Source organism: Pseudonaja textilis, chromosome 3 (assembly GCF_049901715.1).
Source record: "Pseudonaja textilis isolate UNSWEBS1 chromosome 3, rPseTex1.2, whole genome shotgun sequence".
In the NCBI taxonomy this organism is placed as follows: Eukaryota; Metazoa; Chordata; class Lepidosauria; order Squamata; family Elapidae; genus Pseudonaja; species Pseudonaja textilis.
In genome coordinates, this window is record NC_141992.1 from 24,528,161 (window position 1) to 24,543,609 (window position 15,449).

The following is a 15,449-nucleotide window of genomic DNA, read 5'->3' on the forward strand; positions in this document are numbered from 1 at the left end:
ATGGCTACATTTCCTATAGCAGCTTCCTATAGCAGGTTCTTTGGCAACTATTTCTGTGAGAGCTCTGAGGACATGTTCTCAAAGATCTAAACAAGTCTTTGTAACCCACAAAGGTTACAGATACCTAATGTACCGTAGCTAAAAGGAATCTTCAGGAGGCAGAATCAGGATCCAGATTTTTTTTCCTGAATGATTGTTTGTGGATCATATACCTATGACCACAGTGATGCAGCAACAGATTCTATGACACAAAGACCGCTTGCTATTCCTCTTTTATTCTGTTGTCATTTTGCAGTCTCTCCAGAACTGATGGAGTTTCCAAGTGGGGCTTCCAGTGGGCTGTGTTAGTTCCACAAAGCAGTGTGACTCCTATAGAACTCCTATAGGTCCTATAGAATCTGGCAAACCATCAAGCAAAACATGGTAATGTTGTTTGTTGCCATTACCATGCTGATGTTGCTAGGTAATATTGATGCTAAGGCTACTAGTTGCTTAGCAACTGTCAGAAATTGATGTTGCCTTTGGAAACTGGAGTAGGGGATTTTATAGTGGCTCTCTCACATTCTTATGTTAAACTTTTGATTACCAAGAATAGAGCAAACTTATCATTTCTTACTTAACTTTGCTATTCTTTCTGGTTTTTATTTCGTCCTCTCATTCCTTTCAACATTTTATTCCATCTTCCATTGCTGTGATCAAAGGGGTGTGTGTTAATTTGAATAAAACCTTTGGATGTGTATGTAACTGACTCCAGATAAAGCCAACGCATTCACCATTCGCCAATGCATTTCTATCCTATACTCAGTTTTGTCCAACGTTTTAGATTTGTTGGCCTAGTGATAACGTAACGGTGTTATCAGCCTATGTGGCTTATCAATAATGTCTTTACTATGGCATCCATATCAAGGAGGAATACTGGGGCCACACCATGTTTAGAAGAAATGCTAAAAATATTTAGGAGAAAAATACCCTAAGACTGGACGTTTCAGTCAAGGAGGATCTGAATGTGTTTTGTAGTCAAATGTAGTCATTTGGAGACAGCAGGAGAAAACTGCTTTGATTGGAAGGCAGACAGGAATGGAAATGCCATGGAAGTAGGCCTGAACTATAAAGACCCATTTTTAGAATTTCAAGTATGGTCTCCCTTTTAACAGACCATTGTCTTCACAAATGGACTTTAGCTTCCAGAGTTTTCATCAATGGCCATTCTGCACATTTTTCACATTTATATCCACGTTTCTGAAGGAAGCTTCCATCTTGGGAATGTTTATTTAAATACCACTTTGGCTTCACACCCCATCTCAGATTCTTGCGTTTGCAGTACTAGACACAATTATCTTCTTTTTTTTTTCTTGCTGTTTCTCAGGGAATGCAAATGTTTGGTTATTGGGTCTGTTGCTTTTGAAGATGGTTATGAAACGAATACATTTCCAGAAAGCAATACCAATGTACACCTTATTTGTAGTATCCAATCTGGTTTGGTTACCTAGACCAGAGGTTTTGCCTTCTGAATTTTCGGACTTGTGCTAAAACTCATCTTCAAGAAACTTCTAAGTTCCCTGAAAATGACCTCCACCACGAGTCTGAAAGCTCAGAAGACAAAACCTCTGGCCCCGGTAACAGACCCAGATTGGATCCTGCAATATTATCCTGGGATGTGTATATTCTCCTTCATTCGTACATCTTATTTGTTTATAAACATGTATATGTTACCTAGTCAGTATATTATATAACATTTATGAGAACATTGCAACCCATTAGAAAGGAAAAACCTGAGCACCCCATTCAGTTAAGGTGATTTTCTGAATTGATCTCATCTAATATCTCACTCAATTCCAACATTTCTTTTGTTTTATATGTTAGAGTTCCTGCTCCCACTTTCTTCCAACTAATGTTGAGAACATACCTTTTAAACCTGGAAAATGTCCAGGATTATGGCAGCAATAATAATCTGGGTTAGAAGTCCTTTTGGACAGACTTTTGGACAGGTTATAATATTATACAACACTTTCATTTAAAATATAAAAATGCACTTTACAACAGTTAAACCTAAATGGAATCAGCAATAAGTGAGCATATTTCAAATCCTCATAAGCAGTGAGAACCTAATACGTATGGTGCAAATTGGGCATGTTCTCTCTACTTCATTTCTTTCCTGAACAAGGAAAATGTGTCCTTAATTCTGATGCAATGTGTTAAAAAGCATGCATTCAATAAAAGCCTCAGATTCGTGTTTTTAAAAAATGAAAGAAGATTTTTATTATTTTATTATTATTATTTTCAACAATTTCTTTAGCTTAACACTTAATTGTAAATTACCCAACCATTGTGTATTTTCCAGATAAAATTAATGAAGAAAACAGTATACCAGAATCTTCCCTTAAAGACAAAAGACAGTATCCAACATGAAGGTGCCAGACACTATGTGTGAAATCACACTTTGCCACATGTACAGCATTGCGATTGTGTGCAGAACAATCTGCCACAGAAAATTCCAACCAGGGAAATTCATGCACCTTAGTAAAACTTTAATAGTATTCATTAGTAGAAGTTAGTGCTTTGGTCTTTTGGGGGAGAGCTTGTGCTGTGTGCTGCAGTTGCAAATTGGCAATAAAGCAAACCAAATCTATTTATTTACTCAAACTGAATTCTCATGTGCTGGTTATTAATTCTAACACCAGCTAAGCATGGCAATGGACCTGAGATACCCTACCTTGAGCAGGAAGGTAGATGACTGCCAATATCTCATTCTTTTCCACACTTCTACATAGTATATATTGACTATCTTCATATCTAGAATTATTGTGTACAGGGCAGAATAGGCTGGACTTAATCAAGCCTCACATGAAACGAACTATATGCTTACCTATATGAGTTTTTATTCTTTTGGAGCCCTTGGCTATGTAATCATACTTAATGTTTATTTGGGGGGAGAAAAAGCAGAAGGAGGGAAATCACATAATTACAAGACAATATGGGCTGAGCAATGTGGGTTTTTGAGGGAAGTTGTCCAATATATATTGATCAGCTTTAGGATGTTCATAAAAGCAGCACCCCTGAAAATTTCATTGTGAGATAAATGCAAGATATATCAAATGGCTTCAAGTCATTCCTAGTAGTTAACTTTGGCTCTGGGCATGTTATTTTACCCAATAAATATGCTCTGGCTTAAACTTGCTTTGTGCATAAGCAATTCCAGGTTAATCACTAGTTTTTCTAATTTTTAAAAGATACCTCTTATACCCTTCTCAGAAATATTGGAGAGGCTTTTTTCCCAAACTAGATGACCTAATGTTCTCATTTACTACATAGGAATTCCACAAGCTTTCCCCTCAGATCATATAAAGAAAACAAATACAGTTTTTATTTATTTAATATACCACTTCTTACACATTAACTTAAAACACTAAAATAATCAAACTAGTCAAGGCTTATTAAGTTAGTTGACTTGAGAATTTAGGGAGTTGAAGTTTGCACATCTTAAAGTTGCCAAGGTTGAGAAACACCAGTATACATAATGTGACTTTTTAGGGAAGGCCTTGGCATTAGAGAGGTGGACTTCTCTAGAGAAAATAATTTACCGTTGTGTTTGGGCTCTGAGTTTGGCAGATGGAAGTAACAAAACAGATCTGGCCTGAGAAGAATGGTTCCCTGACAGCTATTTTAAATTTGGCACACTAAATGTAGCTGGTGATTAAATTAATCAGCACAAAGGTATTTAATTTTCCTTGGATTGCCAAAAATAGGGCTATTTGAGCTAAATTTTAGCACAAGAAAGTAAAATATATTTTCGATGGGATTTTGCCTGCTCATTTTTTCTGCCTTCTCCTTGCATTTCAGCACTTCTATTTAGCACTGGATGGAACAGAATATTTATTTTGTAAATTGGGCTGATTTGGTTGTTTGGATGCTATTTAACAGCAAAGTAGATTCTACAGCTGTCATCAGGCAGAAGCCTTAGATAAAAGTTCCCAGAAATCATTATCAATAAACTTTTGCAGGTTTGGCTGTTGATTCATCCTTGTGGTTTTATAAAGGTGCGTGTATTTCTCTGCTTTGATGTCATGTTAGAAATATTAGAATACAGCCAAGGAAAAATAATGCACTGCAACTTATTTCTTTCAGTGAGGAACATTTGCCAAAGAGGCCATTAGAGGGGGCAGTGCTACTATAAAATTCAGAGTTTACATTTTGGCAGTGGCAAAGCCTGGAATAACAACAACAAATGTTAAATGATCCCAAAACTAGAAAATCTGACACATCTGTAAATTTTATATTGAACCCTGTATTATGAAATTCAACTTACACAAATGTGATGGTCAGTGAAAGGATTTGCTTGTACAAGTAAATTGAGAATTAGACCATTGGCAGAGCATTACCAAAAACACACTTAAAGGACGGTGATTAATATGGCTATTCCAGAGCTGAAATCCCAAAGAATGTAATTGTAGATTCTATTCATGTACTGCCATTTCTACATCACAATCAATACACACCAAAAAATAAGATATTATTGCTTGTAAGACTATTTAAACTTATTATAAAAAGACTCTTTTATTTTGTTTATAGGGATATAGGATTAGGACAATTAGCAAAGTAAGTCTCTTTTTTCTCCCTCAGCTTCAAATTACAACATCAATTCCTTCAAGAAAGGCTTAGTTCTTAAGATTGTTAGCAGTGATTTAATAAAGAATTGCAAATATTCTTACACAATATTAATATTATTAAATTATAATTTCAAGTGAAATTTCTACAGGAAGATTTCCTGGTAGCTATTTACATATTTCTGCATTTCCAGACTAAAAGGTTTAAATTATAATATACTGTATCTAATATTAAATCAATAAAGTCTTTCAAAGTTAATTTATTAGTTGTGCTGAAGTTCTGTTTTAATGGACAAATCAGTTACTATGATCTTGTAACCCATTTATTTCTAGTAGGTTTCAAAAATGTTTCTATGGACAAGAAAAAACAATATTATACCAAGAGCACAAAACATTTTCTGTTTAAAAAAAGATTAAATTATAGCTTCTGTAAAAAAAAAATACAGCATTTTTGTTTTTAAAGAACATATTTCTCCAGTGTCAAACAGCCTGTAATAAACTTAGAATGTATTTCATTAAAAAGTTGACCTGCTATCTAAGATGGTTTCTACTATACATGCTTACACTGAGATTCTTAATGCCTCAACATCTACAGAATTTCATTCTATACATTAATTTATGACTACTTTTTAAACAGTACATTTAGAAGAGATCCAGTATTAGAAACACTAAAAAGGCGTTTTTATATATATAATAAAACCATTTGTGATTTGTTCTGTTCTTTCTTCAGAACTCTTACCACAGAGCCAGAAATGGGTTGAACTACTGGATTTTGTCTTATCTCTCATCTTCAAAATAAATTCTACTTATCGACAAAGAATAATCAGGTACTCTCAGGCACTGGAAACCCAGATTCAGTTTCCTCTTTCAAAAACAGATTTCAATTCTGAATCTGGGTATATCCTGTGCCATGAATACTATTATCGGCAGATCTTTTCACTCTTAAACAAATCTTAGTTTCTCCTTTTCCACCTTTAGGAAGATGGAAGATAAATCCTGTCCTTATTCTTGCAATTTTCTATACCATCTTTGGCTCTCTCAGTTTTAAAAAGAATAATTGCTCATCTTTTATCAGATGTATACAGGGTGAAGAAAAACTGCACCTAAAAATATAACTTAATTCTGATGCCAAAAAAGAACAAGACCTTTTTTAAGGTAGGCATGTAGGTAGGGGTTGGAAGTGGTTATTTTCAGATCAAATCTATATACCTCCCTTTTCATTTATGATAATTGCTGGACTCTTGCAACCATGAGCATTGCTAATTCCCTCTGATGACACAGTTTTATTATATTATGTTTTGTTATATTATGGGAATGGTATTAATAATACCATTCCCATAATATAGCCATATTCAGGGAAAGCCTTTTGTTCTGTATGCTAGGAATGAGAAGGCTAAATAATTTCCATAAATTTAAAAGGCTACAAGTACCTCTTTCCCTCCCATTTTTCACATGTCGGACATGCACCAGGACTTCATGTTGGGACTGAAATGAGCTTGAATTAACAGAAATATTTCAATGCAGCTGGTATTCTATACTTTTCATACTTTCCTGTACAAGTTTGCATATTAATTGTTGTTCCCAACCTTCCAAGTCAGACAGCTGTATATTGCAGTAAATAAATATATAAACCACAAATGTATAAGTTAACTTTATATTTCATTGCCTATTTCCAAATGCAGGGTGTACATTTACATATCTTAAATCATATGCCATAATGTATACTTCTCAATCAAGACTGCTTTAGGCAGAATTTCTGAGGATGAGAACTAACTGAAAATTTCATCATCTTTATCCCATTCAACTTTTTAGCAATGGTTTTTGCCCTAGGCATGCAAGGCGCTTTTTTATGCTTCTAGGACTTTAATCTATTAAGAAGTGAATTTTAATCATGTTAATTTTCTATTTTGCTATATTTAACAGAATCTCTTACTGGAATCTTTGGGTTTTTTTTTCCTGATGTAGCTTTTGTTGCCTGTTTTATTTTGTTGACAATTATCCCAGGAATATAAGAAAAAATAATATTTAAATTTGCAGTAAAAATTGGCAGCTGATTGCAGAACACATACGAAATACAATCAAAGTTATAAGTTTGAATAACCAAAACATTTTTTAAATTGATAAAACACAACCATCTGCCCTTCAGTTCCCAATCCTGAAATGCATCAGTTTCCTATAGTTCTTCTAAACAACAAGATAGTTAGATTGGCTACCAACTATTAAATCTAACCTAAACTATTCTAATTCATACAGATATTGTACAATATTGCCTAATAATTACTATACATAAATATGAATATATACCAACTTGAAGTATAAGGTTTTTAAAAATAAACTTAAAGAGTCATAACATAATTTGACCAGCGTCTATACTGCAACTATCTTTTTTCAGTCTATACACAGAAATTCTCTGATATGAATGTTGAAAGAAATTCCCTGGAAAGCACATAAATAAAATAGATTTAGACAATCAGACTGAAACTCTGGAGGTTTTATGATAGTAAATGCTTAAAATTAATATCATTCTTGTATTCTATTATCTATATTAGATTATTTCTAGCAGAGTTCATATTCGACCTATTGATTTTGCAATCAACATTTGATTGCTATTTTACAAACCATTAAAATGCTACATATAACATACAACTGTCTAGATTTCATTCCATGGGTATCCCTATAGTCATGCTTTAGCCATGCTTTTTTTTGTGTGTGTGTCCCCTGATTACTACTTTCTGCTGTAATAACAGGTTAGGAAGCCATTTTCAAATGGCTCCAAAATATTAATACATAATTTGGAATCTTGAATTGTGAAATGAAGACAACTGTTGCCATTCTAACAGAGAAAACATAGCAATCATTAGAGTAGAAACTAAAAGGAATATATGATAACATCTAGATAGAATTTCTAATCCTGGCATGAAACACGATTTTAAACAGCTGTCTCTAATGCAGTCTTCTTATGAATGTTTCTTTCTAGATGTGTTGGGGTATAAATCCCAGAATTCCCAGCCAAATATGGACATCCTTCATGCTGGCTGGGAATTTAGGGCCAAGTAATCTAAACATTTGGTGAGGACCAGATTGGAGAGGCAATTCTACTGCCTTCATTTAGAACAATGCCCAGGTAATCTAGGATAGTGATTAAATTATCCACCACCAACTGTTGTTGATAATCATTGTCTAGCTGTATATTATATATGTGTATATATAGCTAACCTTTTTATTGGCTAATTTAAAATATTTACATTATTATTATTCTTAGAGGTTTCAAATTCTCCCAAAGGTAATCTGCAATAACTGGAGCATTTTCACAAGTGACTTTTGTTAGAAAGTCATTATTCCATCTGCAAACTGAAGGTGATTTAAAGTTAACTCTGCTAAAAAGTAAACATTCTCTTTATGCTAGATGTAGATCAGTATATCTAGCACAGTAGAAGCCATATCCTTATTTGCTGCTTCTGGAACATGTACAATTGTATAATGATGCATTGACGAATCAAGAATATAATACGAGTAGGACATGTTCACTCATAGATTAGCTATATGTACAAGCATACAAAGCCACATGAAAGCCAAAATGCCAATTTTAATTATTCCCTGCACTCATTAATTCAAAAGTGCATTATAATAATTCACATATGAACACAAATAACTTCAAAGACCTCATAATGCTTTTAGAGTCACTTGTGAAAATGCCTTTACTACTTCCTGCAACTGAACTTTGAAAAAATCCAACTCTTCCTCTTCTTCCCCCAGGTTGCCTCTCAACACTGGATCAAATAAAATTTCTTTCTGTTAAATGTAGCTTCCCAAGACCCTTTGCACATATTCCATAAATGGAATGTCATCTTCTTGTATCTTAGTGCAGTCCCTTAAATAAAGCAAACCTTTGTATTGTAATTTTACTTGCAATAGTGGAATAAATTATTGTCCTTGAAACCAAACCCTATTCTACATCAAAAGATATGCACTAAAAATCCAAAGCATGGCTAGAATATGGGAATAAGAAGACACAACGAGAAGAAGCACAGCAAAAGCTGAGGTAAGGTATGGTGTGTGTCTTTGTGTGCTGACAATGTTCATATCCAATAATAAATCTAATCTCTACAAATTTTCCAATTTTAAATTTTTGCGCAGTGTTCCACTTAAGTGGTTTGCTATGTTCTGTGTTACAACCGATTGACCTAGAATCTTTTCTAGTTCTTCCCACAAAATAATTCTTCAGCAGTATTGTTGACCTAAGTCCTATAGTAGTAGAAGACACTGCTGGTAATTTGGCACAGTATTAAAAAAATACAGCAATGGTACTTGTACCTTAAATGCAACTTGCTCTAAGAAATAGTTGCAGTTCTTTCTCCCTCCTCCCCACTCTTTAAAAGGAAAAAGAACATTTACAAACCCCGTAAAGTTTCCCTGAAACTGCTGTTATTTAGGTCAGATGTTTGCTTTGAATAATTAAGAATAGCCAAAGTTCATTTTATTTTCAAATTTGTAAAATAGTATTAAAAAAGAACATCTTCCCCAATGAAAATAAATGGTTGCAACATTTCAAGATGTTACATTGATCTGAAGATGTGCAGATGACAGTGAATAAATGAAAAACCGAAAAGTGTGTCTTATCAGCATCATTTCATAATTAGGACTTGTGCCCCACAGCTCCTCCTACTTGGATGGAGAAAGGTCAGTGGCCTCCATTTTGATTTCATCAAGGTTACTTGGCTATCCTCACCTTCAGACTCCCCCAGGGACTGATTGAAGATGCAATGCACTTGAGGACAGCGTTCAGGCAAACAAAACCTTGAGATCATGATCTTAAAAATAGAATCAGTACCCTTAGTACTTCCTTGCTCATTAAGATCTGTCACAACAAGGTCCTACTGTACTCTCCAGGGAAAGTTGTGAGGACTGGCGCAGAAGGGGAGCAGTAGTAGGATCCACCATCGAAGAGGTTGGGAAAAGCTTATACCAACCAACTGCCATAGTGGACAAATCCAGTTCTTCCAAGAGGACCCGAGCAACACCCATGAAGTACTTGCGTTCCATACGCCCGTAGTTTCCCCAGACAATCACCTTGGGAACAAAAAGGATATGGATTGAGTTTGATCCAGGAACACAAATGATGGATCCTGAGAGATTTTTAATATAGGATTTTTTTTTTCTTTTGACAAACTTTGTCACACGCTGTGATCTAATCAACATCAAAAGGAGAAACTTGAGCAAAATATCAGAGGAAGTTGACACCAGGTGTTCCAGTATTGTCAAGATGGAAAAACCTATTGGTTTGTCTCCTGCATTTCTACTTTTGACATAGCATTAGCATTTCTAACAGCCTAGCTATAGGAATATAGACATCTCTTTTAATCTACATTATATTTTTTGATCCTCCAAGCCCCAACATTGTTTATTCTTACTTACAATAGCTAGCTGGGGGTCTCACTGTCTCTTACTATCTGACCTATTTTTTTCTCTAATTATAACATACTGAAGACCTCCTGTATGAAAGTGACTACATATTGAGCTATGGTTCCTTCCACTTTTTGTCATTTTCTATTACAACCAGAAAAACAAATTAGTGTACAGTTGAGAAAAGGAACGATTCCTAATTATGGAAAGCAGTGGGGAATGTTTCATTATTATATTCCCCCCCTTTAAGGCATATGAATTACTCAAGCCAGTTGGTAGAGGTTTATCCTTTTATCAGCTACACTGAACAATGTTTTTGAAAATTACATTTTGTATACCATCTAGAATCATTGGGGACTGTGTCATTCATAAATATAAATAAACGAAGGACTATAAATATTTCAATATGTTTTCAGGCTAGTAACTGTTACTGATTTGATTATACCTCCACCATCCTTAACTACAGGGCTGGGTTGTATCGTTGAATATTGTTTAGAAAGTCCAGCTGGCCTCAGAATTTTGCAGCAAGACTGCTGATTGTGGGAAGTATATGACTTCCCTGGTCATTGATTTCTTTTCTTAAGGCAATTCAAGTATTGGTTATATGACATATGTACAGTACATGGCGTTCATACTATAGGGCCTGGCTGTCCAAGGGACTGCCTTTCTCCACTCTTTCTGCCCATTCTGTAAGACCCATCAGGCATGCTTTGAGTCCCATTCATCCAGTAACATTTTCAAATGGATCCTAGGAAATACGTATTTTCTGTCCCATTGCCTGCTGTACACAATAGCAGTCCACAAGAAGTTTGAACTGCCTTTGAATGACTCTTGTAAACCTATTTTTCCCTAAGCTCTGGAATAGATCAAGATGTCTCTTTTCACAAGGCCCTAAAATCTCTGACTTTCCCCCTGAAAATTGCATCAGAACATGGGATGAATCCATACAGAGTTTAAGACCCTTGAATGAGATTTGTGGGACCAAGATTTGGTTAGCCTCAACTGCTTCTGTTATTGTTGATATTTCTATTTCATTACTCTGTTTGTTTTTAACATTCCAATGCCGTACCTTTTTAGAATGTGTTTTGTTTTATTTTTAGTTTTTTCATGTTCCTTTAAGTTGCCCAACGTTACTTTTACATACTGTTAGCAATATACATCAAATAAAATAAACAAGCTGGGAGTATATTTGTCAAAAATACCAGAGATGGTTTCAGAAATTCTCTGCAAAAGGAGGGAAATGTAGCTCTGATTTCAAGTACTTGACATGACTAATATTTTCACTTCTCAAACTCTCAAAAGCTGTTTATAAACCGATTGTGATTATATGTTTATTCTATTGACTTGAAATGCTGAGAACATTGAGAAAATTCTAAGATGGCTGCTCAGAATCCTGTAGGAATATTTTTTTCCCCTCAACAATGTTTTCACTGGAGTGGCAGGAAGCAGCCTCTGATTCTAAGATCTTTTTTTTTTGTTTGTTCTGCTGAAGAGAAACAGAAAAGTTTGATCAAATTTACTTCTGCTTCTTTTGGCTGGATTATTAAGTGGAAGTACAAAGCCCTCAGAATACCATCTCTTTTAGAGGATCTCTGCAGGCAGAAGGAAGGATAGAAGGAAGCTCTCTGCTACCCCATTTCAAACAAGCACAACATTGCAGCAGGAAAATATTAGTTTCACTCTGCAGAAGAGCCAGATAGAAGCTGTTTTGCTGATGTTGTGTAAACATTAAGATCTGAAATTACTTACTGACTAGTGCAGCAGCACTCTCGTGTGCACTCTCCAGACTTTTTGCCAGCAAGTAAACACATTTCATTGGGCTTTTGAAACTCTTGCTCCTTAATTAGATTTTGGTACCTTCTTCCCTGCCTCCTCCCTCCATTGGTATGCTTTTCATTTCATTTAAAGAGTGTAGAAAGTCAGCACCTACCCTCTCCTAGGAGAACGAAATATTTTGAGGAATATTTTAAAAAGTCAAAATATTATATTTTCCTAAATGAGAAATGGAGAAATATGTTTTAGAGGCAGAAAGCAGCCCCCATCTTTTCTTAATAGCCCATAGCAGATGTCAGCACTTAAGAGATAAAGAGCTTATTGAAGGAAGAGAAGTATCCAGATAGCTCCATTCATAAGCAAATACTCTCACCAAATAGCCAAAACAGAACGAAAGTCATTAAATCACAATAGGAATTGCATCACCCTCAGAACAGTCCAAACTTCAACCAAACCTGGGAACTCAGATACACACCTAGGATTTGCATTTCCTCTTTTGCCTATAGAGCCAGCTATGACCTCTACATAGCCCTACATGACCCCATAGGAATCTGGCAACAGGCAATAGACTTCATGTTCTTGCACAGGAACAGGAAACTCAAATGCAAAGCCCAAAGAAGGTATAAAACCCCACACTCAACTCCATTTTGTCAGCTGCCCAGAATCACACGTGCTTGGTGTTTTTGCTTTATCAATAAATGGACCCTCTTTCCAACTAGCCTCCAGCCTCCATTTTATTTCCAGTGCCTTCCTCCTGGCTTGGAACTGAACCAGATAGATATTTCTTCCCACAAAAGTTTTGATCATAATGTTATTTTATCTAGTTTTTATTGTGTCTTGAAAACAATTTTAATAGAAAGGTGGAATATAAATAAAGTGAACAAATTGCACCTTACCTGAAGTACTTTGCCTTGAGGGCTCTCTGGGAAAAGTAACACTTGATTGTACAGGGGGTCTAAAGATTTGCGAGCCACTTTAGTTTTCTTCTTTGCAATGCAAACCCCATTTTCTAGGAGATAGGCCTTGATGTATGCCGCTGGAAGAAAAGCATGGTAAGTTCAAAGCTGACTTTTTTTGTTTTAAAAAAATCCACCCATGAAGCTCATGTGGCTTTTTTCACAGGCAGGAAGTTGTTTTGTGGAAAGAGTTACCTGTATAGTTACTGGCTTTATTTTTAAGAAGTTTAAAAAAGAAAGTTTCTTCACTTGTGTGTCTCAGCAAAGGCTAATACTTGGCTTAACTGATCTGTGCAAGATCAAAACTGACTACTACTTGAATCTCAAGGAAATACCAAGGCTGTAAGCTAGGCTGAAAAATCAAAATATATTTTACAAAAAGGCAGTGGCAAACATTTCTGCATTGCTAACAAGAAACTCAACGGAAGCTGAGCTTTACTTAAAGATTTCCGTTTGAACTTCGCTTGATGGCTGCCCTGATCTAGTACCTTAAGATTGTGAGGATTGGACGAGGGTGAGCAAACTGAAACTGACTCCCATTAAGACAATGTTACTGTTTATACAAATGCCTTCTGGGCCCTATTTGCTTCATTTATTACTCTTGATGGAATTGTGTTTATCTGAAGAAGCTGATGTACAAACTGAGGGTTCTTCTGGTTTCACTGCTTCAGTAGAGCAGCAAGTTGGGATCTATGGCCAGGGAACTTTCAGCCAGCTCTGGCTGTTCGGTCAGTTGCAAATTTTCCTGGACCATGAAGTGCAGAAAACAGTGACTCATCTCCCAGTTAAGCTGCCTGCCTTCTAAGAAGGCAACTCGGAAGTTGCAGTTGGTGCAAAATACAACTCCTCATACAGTGATCAACATTAGTCAATTCAGTAGAATTAACATTCATCTTTGTGAATTGCATTGGCTGCTAGTGGATATGCAAATATATATGTGTGTTCAGTCTTTACTGGGAAAGCAGTGAATGGAGACAGAACATCTTATTTCTTCTTATTGGAACAAAAATTTCATTCCATTCTCATAGCTAGAGACCTTGTCATTATTAAGTTTCCCAGTAAGAAAAGTAAGAAGGGGGTTTTCTTCCTAGGGTTCCTAGTTGCATAAAGGGATGAATTTTTGTTCCAATAATAGCAGGGAGGGAAAAGAGATACACTTTAATCTTTGTGTACTGTGCTTCTGCTATGGATCACACATCATAAGACCACTCCTGTGTAATTAAATTGTGTTACATGGAGTGCAATTGATTTCCCATAGCGATAGCTTGATTTATTTACAGCTACAATGACAGTTCACAATTATAATGAAAAGTCCAATTCTTAGCAATGGTTGGAAGAGTTTTTCTCACTATCTCGCACACACCTTTTTATCTCTATAAGAGACTTTATAATAAAGTTAACCAATGACATGGAACCAACCATTCTTGCTAGGTTTTAACAGTTGGTGAACTGCTCATGGCCCATCATTTTGCAATAATATTCCTCAATGCCTTGAAACAGAAATGTAAAAATGTGGGAACTACCGTATAAGGAGAATAACAAAATGGTTTGATCTTCCCTTTCTCATACCTTTCTTCATCCCTTTTGCAAGCAAAACAGTTCCCTAATAGATTGCTTACTCCATGCAGTCACATTACCTAGTAGAGTAGCTAACATTCCTGCCTATCCAGCCATATTAGTTCTTGAATGCTTAGGAACATCACTCCAAATCCAGGAATTGTTCAGGTAAATTGTCACTGGCAAAATTGGCCAATCAATGTCTTCTCAGATTAGTCCCCAGTTTATAACCTGCACAATATTAAGGAAAGGTGAAGGGGCACTTTTGGGAGTGGGTTGGCAGGAAAAAACTAGCTGGTGAAAATAGAATATTGGCAAAATATTTCAAGCCTTAATCTAGACTTGCTTGGGTCTGGGAATATTTTACAATGGATTGCAACTTTTCAAAAGGTGTGGGTTTTATTTTAAACATCTTTAAAAGTGTTTATCCATCTCTGAAAATATCTCACAGAAGGACTTCAAATCATTCAGCTATCCCTAAAACACTTAGGTGCACTGTACAGAGAAATAAATTGCTGTAAAATCATCTGTCCTTACTGATTATTCATTCTAGAATGAAGCAGCTTCTACTAACAACAACAAGGGTGCAGCTATTGTCCAACATTTTGAAACAACAGTGATGAAACAACATTTTATTAAAAGGAAGAAAGAACTGAGATTGAAATATAGTACCTGGAAGGGTTTTAGAGCCAGGCTTTGCGGTCAATCCTCGGGCTTGAATAATATCCACTTCCAGTTGTCCATTTCGTTCTTGCAATCCAATTTCGACATCTCCTGTGCACCAAGCAAGGTGTAAATTAAAAACCAAATAGTTTTAATGTTTAATCCCAATATCCCATAGAAAAGAGCAATATTCAACAGGTTCTTTACATTTAAAAGGCTTTTAAATATACAGGGTCTATTGAGCATTGATTATTTCTAAGAGAAATTGCAACATTTAGAGATAGCTTTTCCAAACAGTTCCTTCCAGACATTTTGTGTTCACCCATCACCTCAGCAATTTAGCACTAAATACAACATGAGGAAGGAGTATTCATGTGAGACCCAAATCCTCATTTTTAAAATTTGTGCTTGTTTATTGGAGCCCTGGTGGTACAGGTCTGTCCACAGCCTGGAGTTTGATCCTGTTGGGGCTCAAGGTTGACTCAGCTTTCCA

At 35.6% G+C, this 15,449-nt stretch overlaps 1 protein-coding gene across 2 annotated transcripts in view; it reads right to left on the reverse strand.

Annotated features, from left to right (window-relative positions):
• Window positions 1–2,233: 2,233 nt before the first annotated feature.
• Window positions 2,234–15,449, reverse strand: part of RIMS4 (regulating synaptic membrane exocytosis 4) — a 104,425-nt gene continuing 91,209 nt past the window's right edge. For both annotated transcript variants that reach the window (XM_026697310.2, XM_026697309.2), the window contains exons 4-6: window positions 14,966–15,067; window positions 12,677–12,816; window positions 2,234–9,674 (exon numbers count right to left, since the gene is read on the reverse strand). In XM_026697310.2, the coding sequence (XP_026553095.1) occupies window positions 9,456–9,674; window positions 12,677–12,816; window positions 14,966–15,067 (461 nt within the window). In that variant the 3' untranslated portion in view covers window positions 2,234–9,455. The remainder of the gene's footprint in view (window positions 9,675–12,676; window positions 12,817–14,965; window positions 15,068–15,449) is intronic.